This window comes from Pieris brassicae, chromosome 4, assembly GCF_905147105.1.
Source record: "Pieris brassicae chromosome 4, ilPieBrab1.1, whole genome shotgun sequence".
Taxonomy (NCBI): Eukaryota; Metazoa; Arthropoda; class Insecta; order Lepidoptera; family Pieridae; genus Pieris; species Pieris brassicae.
This window is the reverse complement of record NC_059668.1, coordinates 2,336,133-2,343,726: the sequence shown is the minus strand read 5'-3', so window position 1 is coordinate 2,343,726 and position 7,594 is coordinate 2,336,133. Positions and strand designations below refer to the sequence as shown.

Genomic DNA, 7,594 nt, shown 5'->3' with positions numbered 1-7,594 from the left:
AGATGAAAGGATGCAATTAAACCGATATAGTTTTTTATATAAATATAAGGAAATCTCTATTCGTCTTGCTCAGTTTTAAATTGTAACCATTATTATAATATGGTCTGCTTTTGTATGAACACCGGGTTGCTTAAGATGTAAATGTCCATTGAAATATTTGTAATTTTCTTAGCATTTCACAATTTTTTAGAATAAAATGGTACTTAAATTTTTGTAATCACCTTTTGGTGTTTTTTAAATTAATTTTATCACTGTGATAGTAGCCGAATCTTTGGAAATAAACATTCCAAGTATTATTGTCAAAGATTTTAATTATTGTTAAACCATTTTGACCAAATATCTGAACTTTAGTGAACTAAACTATTTATTTGCTAAATGTTAGAGATATTTTAATTTAATGAATGACTGCAAATGTATTTGTAAATTTTTAATAAAGAAAATTTATAACCAACAATATTTTTTTCTTAAATAAACATACATGTGAGATTGTGTTCATTTTAACTACTCTATATATGAGACTGCCCTAACCGTTAACATTATAAGCATAATGTGTAGGACTTCCGCCTTCTATGCACATTTTCAGAGAGTAACATTTTTATTGTGGGTTTGGACTGTGATGTATTATGAATTTTATATATTTCATCGTTTGATATATGCATTTGAATTTCAATTGGAGGTTACAAACTATTGTTCAATTTCGTTTCAAATTTACCCAAGTAAAAACACATGTGAAATGAGACTAACAGTCTTTATTTATAAATACATAGAGAAGTACCGATTCACAACATAAAATTATCTAATGTTCGACAAAATATCACTTATCACTTCATAATGTACAAGTTTATATACAACGACGCCGCGGGGAGCGGATCAGCCGTGGCCGCCTCGATTTTTCAGGAGGTGACGTCATCGACGACGTCACTTCTTACTTCCGGTGTTCGGGGCGGCGTGGAGCGGGGGAGAGCGGGCGGACACGACCGCCTCACCTACTCAACGAATGAGACCGCTCACGCGAACCGGACCCTTCGCCGTTGCAACGCGCGCGGTCACTGCCTGCAATTATATACACATGTTAATTCAATTTAATACAGAGATAATATGAAAACATTTAACTATTTATAAGGACTTTTCTAACAAAAAAAAACATAACCTTTGCCACTTTGGAATCAAGATCTTACTAAGTATGTTTTTTAGTCCTACATCAGTTTTCTACACATCAAAGAGGTATTTTAAATACATGTTACGAACATATATACACTATGCTACAAAATATATTATATACGTCTAAAGGGTTACTGTAGATGTATTCACGTTAAACTATTATCATGCTAAATAAAAAGTGCAGAAAAATGGTTATAAACGAAAAAGCCTTAAGCCAAAATTATAACCACACTGACAAAACTAACAGGTAATTTCATTGAAATACAATTTGTGGAAAAAAAAAAATGGTTTCGACACTAGTCCATGTCAAAATAAAAACTAACTCAGTTTCCACGGAAAACGGTCAATCAAATGGCTGAGATACTTTAACTCTTAAAGTATGGTTGTCTCAAAAGCTTCAGTTTAGCCATCAGTGTTCATTTGAACAAACACCAATTTAAAAAAAAAAATTTTTTTCAAAAAAGGTTTGCAAACAATAATTAAATTTGGTAACACAGAAGGTGTCACTTAACGCCAAGATATAGTTGAAATCATGCTTGTTTGATACAAGGTTGAGGTTTTGAAGTAAAAATCTTGTAAAACAAGAAGATTAAAAGACGTGACTTATCGCAAACTGAGTGCCGTGCGTCAAAATCCAAATAAATTTTCAACAACCAGAGTTCCGCTAATTTGTATCTTCCTATCGTTATAATTCATATAACTAATGTATTTTTCTTAACTTTGAATTTAATTGCTTGAATGATAAATGTTAAATGACCGCTTCCCGTGCTATTTTATTTCAATGATTCTGATTAATACATAATATATTCATGTCACATTATGTGTTTCAAACAAGCTATATAACGCGTATAGTACCTAAGACATGTTGCTCTTGCAAACGGGTGTCCTATAACAAACAATTTAGTTTAACAGATCCTCGGGCGCAAGTTAGTGAAGTTATAAAAGCGTCTTTAGGCAAAACGGCCAATTATAAATAGCACTAATGAAGCTATACACACCTACCCCCATATTCATAATAATATTTTAGTCTAAAAACAGTTAGTAGTCAGTAGTTAACTAAGTTGTCTCTCAAATTGTCAATTACTCTTTACTTTATAATGAAAGTTATGACCAATTTAACAGTTAGTAATAAATGGGTGTCCTATAACAAACAATTTAGTTTAACAGATCCTCGGGCGCAAGTTAGTGAAGTTATAAAAGCGTCTTTAGGCAAAACGGCCAATTATAAATAGCACTAATGAAGCTATACACACCTACCCCCATATTCATAATAATATTTTAGTCTAAAAACAGTTAGTAGTCAGTAGTTAACTAAGTTGTCTCTCAAATTGTCAATTACTCTTTACTTTATAATGAAAGTTATGACCAATTTAACAGTTAGTAATAAATGGGTGTCCTATAACAAACAATTTAGTTTAACAGATCCTCGGGCGCAAGTTAGTGAAGTTATAAAAGCGTCTTTAGGCAAAACGGCCAATTATAAATAGCACTAATGAAGCTATACACACCTACCCCCATATTCATAATAATATTTTAGTCTAAAAACAGTTAGTAGTCAGTAGTTAACTAAGTTGTCTCTCAAATTGTCAATTACTCTTTACTTTATAATGAAAGTTATGACCAATTTAACAGTTAGTAATAAATGGGTGTCCTATAACAAACAATTTAGTTTAACAGATCCTCGGGCGCAAGTTAGTGAAGTTATAAAAGCGTCTTTAGGCAAAACGGCCAATTATAAATAGCACTAATGAAGCTATACACACCTACCCCCATATTCATAATAATATTTTAGTCTAAAAACAGTTAGTAGTCAGTAGTTAACTAAGTTGTCTCTCAAATTGTCAATTACTCTTTACTTTATAATGAAAGTTATGACCAATTTAACAGTTAGTAATAAATGGGTGTCCTATAACAAACAATTTAGTTTAACAGATCCTCGGGCGCAAGTTAGTGAAGTTATAAAAGCGTCTTTAGGCAAAACGGCCAATTATAAATAGCACTAATGAAGCTATACACACCTACCCCCATATTCATAATAATATTTTAGTCTAAAAACAGTTAGTAGTCAGTAGTTAACTAAGTTGTCTCTCAAATTGTCAATTACTCTTTACTTTATAATGAAAGTTATGACCAATTTAACAGTTAGTAATAAATGGGTGTCCTATAACAAACAATTTAGTTTAACAGATCCTCGGGCGCAAGTTAGTGAAGTTATAAAAGCGTCTTTAGGCAAAACGGCCAATTATAAATAGCACTAATGAAGCTATACACACCTACCCCCATATTCATAATAATATTTTAGTCTAAAAACAGTTAGTAGTCAGTAGTTAACTAAGTTGTCTCTCAAATTGTCAATTACTCTTTACTTTATAATGAAAGTTATGACCAATTTAACAGTTAGTAATAAATGGGTGTCCTATAACAAACAATTTAGTTTAACAGATCCTCGGGCGCAAGTTAGTGAAGTTATAAAAGCGTCTTTAGGCAAAACGGCCAATTATAAATAGCACTAATGAAGCTATACACACCTACCCCCATATTCATAATAATATTTTAGTCTAAAAACAGTTAGTAGTCAGTAGTTAACTAAGTTGTCTCTCAAATTGTCAATTACTCTTTACTTTATAATGAAAGTTATGACCAATTTAACAGTTAGTAATAAATGGGTATCAATAAATTTTGCGGAAGGCTGGAACAATGCTCACAATGCTGTTATAAGAAAAGAACAAATATATACAGTTTATATTTTACATACGAGTTTAATTAGTATAGATATTTTGTATGGAAAATCTTAGCTTTCAAGTTTTCAGACAGAGTCACTATAATTATTATATCTTAACAGAAAAAAAGAATACATGACTTGTACAAATACTTCCAAAAATTATCATTATATTGATTACGTTAAAATAATGTAATAAAAGTGAAAAAAGAAAATAGTATTCATGTATAAGATCCAATATAAACGGATAAAATATATAGAAATATTTTTGAATTTATTTAGGATATCTTATTTAACATAAATGGTTAACGCAAATATACAAAAGCAGCTGATAGTCTCTGAATGAATTACAACTGTAATTAATAAGACAATTCGATTTTCAAAAATTTTAAACAGTATTATTCGAAATTCAAATTTTGTAACTCTGCGTAGAACGCAAGAGAGCATCATAGAAAAAAATAGCATAAAAGCGGAGTTCCCATTTTTTTATAGATTATACAAAAGATATTCATTTTAGTAAAAGATTACAGTTAATTAAAAAAAACACGGATCTGGAATAGACTAGTTGTGATCTATACTTTAATATTATTATGTTTTATATAATAATTAAAACCTTTCCCATTACAAATATGTATTACCAAAATTAAAACATAAGTTTATGTACTTTTTAATTACCTAGCCTCTGGTGCGGCGGCAGTTTGCTGAAGAAAGGGTGGTTGAGTGCTTCCCGTAGCGTGATGCGTTGCAGGGGCTCGTATTCTAACATCCGAGCGATCAGTTCGAACAATTGACGATGTTCCTCACTTGTGTTGGCCATGTATCTCTGAAAATCACATTCAATTGTATTTTTGTTAGTGTTTTAGAGGTACTTTGATGTTTATTTGTATTCATTTCATTGCCCGTTCTTACGATCGATCAAGACTTTTTGAAGCTACCGCGATACTGTTATAAAATAACAACAATCCAATGGATAATCAATACAGGTAGTTATTGTTTGTTAAAATACACTTACCAATAAAGGTTTACAATTATCCCTAACATATCTGCCAGCTGATGACTTTTCGTCCCAATCTAATTTGCCGTGATAAAAGTATTTTGTTCGTGTTTTTCTTGCCATTCTGTAAGTTAAAAATTACGAATTTTTCATAGAGCAGACTTTTCTTTTGTATGTGATTTTGTATATTTTTTTAAAAAACAAAGTATAATAAATAGACGTTTAAAATATATTATATTCTTGAAGAATAATATTTTTATGCATAACATAACATATATTGAACATATATTGTTTGAGTATGTCACGATATTTTAAAATTTAGCAATATTAAAAAAAGTTTACACATAGATCTAAAATAAATAAAATTTTCTAAAATAATTTATCCACCTGTAAGGAATGGGTCCGAGGATCCTCTCCATCATGGCGAGGTGTTCTCGGTTGTCGTGTGTCTGAAACAAGGTGATGCCCAGATGCAACTCAAACATTATGCACCCGATGGACCACACGTCGCACGGCTGTGACCAGCCCAGTTCTGAAAATACATAATATTATTAAGGACCAAGTAATATATGTATTTAGGCGTATGATTAACGTAACACATATGCTAAGTGTGTATCGTAAACCGTAGTTGTAATTTTTGTCTAGGGAACTAAGTCATATCGAGATAATGCAATAGGTTTAGTAGTTAATGGTATTCAAAATATTAGACAAAATATAAAGTGGACATTTTTAGCGCGTTTGGCGAAAACAGAGCTATTCGAATAAAATTGACTGGGGAGGCGTATTCCAGAGCTCCATGGCATATACTTATGAAAATGTAATTTGAAAGTATATCTAACTCTCACTAAGTGATTTCTATCATGTTTTAAACTTTTTATGTATCGTTTTATTACTGTATACAAATTACATGCTCACCCAGGATGACCTCTGGTGCCCGATAGTGCCTCGTGGACACGATGGTGCTGTGGTGCTCGTGGTCGAAGGTGGCGCTGCCGAAGTCAATCAGGCGCACGTCGCTGCGCTTCACGCGACGCAGCTCGTGCTTCTGGAATTGCAATGTTTAAATATGAGAAATGTAAAAATATGGAGTATAGTAGTGTGTGTATGTACAGTCAAAACCGTTTACGATGACATCGTTTAGAACATACCGGTTATATTGACGTTGTTATTAAGTATTAGGTACTTAATAACAACGTCATTACGGCTATCTGTTTTTACGACCAAATATGAGTAGTCCCTTCGATGTAGTTATAACATAACAGGTTTTGAGTGTAGATATATTTATATACCATTATTTCATGAAATTATTAAATGATATTATTGAATTCTATATTGCTATGTATATTAAATTTGTTGAAATTCTAGTTGAAATATTATTCGGCTTGTAAAATTTAACTTTAATAGTTTTGGAACGTGCTCATTGTTTTATGCCTATAATAATCCGTCGCTTATGTGTCACGAAATATAAAAAATATAAGAATCACAATCAAGCAAAATTCTCCTATCAGACAAAACTCTTGTATTTGGTAAATCATTAACTCACCTTCTTAGAACTACTATATACAGAAACGACTTCATAATCGCTATCCACAAACAGGATGTTCTCTGGTTTGAGATCTGTGTGCGTGAGTTTATTGTCGTGAAGGAAGAGCACGCTGTATATCAGCTGGTATGCGATATGCCGCACTTGTTCCAGCGGGTAGGGCTGGTAGCTGTTGTCTTTCTGAAAATATAAAATTTTTCTTTAGAGTTATTAACGAATTGAAAAAATGGCGTACTACATATGACGCATACAATCATATTAAAATTAATTTACCCGTTTCAACTTTCTGCAAAGATTGATTGAGATTATAATATGAGTTCTGTAAAATATTAAGTGATCTTGAACATTATGTCAAATTATACTGATAAAACACCTCAGTTTAAATACCGTTCTAATATTGGAAAAATAAAGTTATTTTTTTAATAACATCACTTATAACACTTAGGATACTGCAAGACTAATCTAAAATAGATAAATACTCGATTCATAAAATAAATTTTCAACATTCATCAACCACCAAGTTGTAACCCAGCCTAAATACAAATATAAACAAAAACAAACGTCAATAATATTCCAGACAGAAAACACTTTTCAAACTAAATACAAGTGAAATTCTCAGGTGCAATTTGGGTTATTTTAGGCGAATCCTAAATTTAGATTTCAGAATAATCTAGATAAAAATATGACGGCATGCATTGACGTAAACAAATGATTCTCACCAGGAAGTCGAACACACTCTGCCCGAGCATTTCAAACGCGATACACATGTGACCGTGGTATTCGAACCAATCCAACATTTTCACGCACAAACTGAAATAGAATAAAACATATATCTGAAATTAATTGTAACAGCTTTGTTGAAAGAAAATTTCTTCAGTGTGTAGTTTTTAAACCAACATAGAAACTATTCTCCGTAAATATTTAAAGCACTCTAATTATGACATTGGTTTACTATATATATTTAAATGCCGCCAACCGAACAGTAGTAATATATATCTCTCTTCGTCTATAGTAGTTAAAGGCTATATGTAAAAAAAAATGATGTTTTCCTAAATAACTAAAAAAATTTATGTTACTCATTTCAAAATCGCTTTTTTCTTTTAGTAAATCGGCCAAAATAAACAAAACTAAAATGGTAATGATTAATTGCATTATTAATTTATATGCCTTTTAAACA

General features: G+C 31.4%; 1 protein-coding gene across 9 annotated transcripts in view; it reads right to left on the bottom strand.

The window, feature by feature from the left end:
- Positions 1-734: 734 nt before the first annotated feature.
- Positions 735-7,594, bottom strand: part of LOC123708936 (serine/threonine-protein kinase Doa) — a 48,427-nt gene continuing 41,567 nt past the window's right edge. For 7 of the 9 annotated variants that reach the window (XM_045659962.1, XM_045659963.1, XM_045659966.1 and 4 more), the window contains 7 exons: positions 7,137-7,227; positions 6,418-6,597; positions 5,790-5,919; positions 5,262-5,406; positions 4,893-4,998; positions 4,556-4,703; positions 735-1,053 (listed from right to left, as the gene is read on the bottom strand). In XM_045659962.1, the coding sequence (XP_045515918.1) occupies positions 983-1,053; positions 4,556-4,703; positions 4,893-4,998; positions 5,262-5,406; positions 5,790-5,919; positions 6,418-6,597; positions 7,137-7,227 (871 nt within the window). In that variant the 3' untranslated portion in view covers positions 735-982. Of the gene's footprint in view, positions 1,054-2,016; positions 2,048-4,544; positions 4,704-4,892; positions 4,999-5,261; positions 5,407-5,789; positions 5,920-6,417; positions 6,598-7,136; positions 7,228-7,594 lie in introns of all 9 variants that reach the window. The other 2 variants (XM_045659958.1, XM_045659960.1) reach the window with 2 other exon arrangements.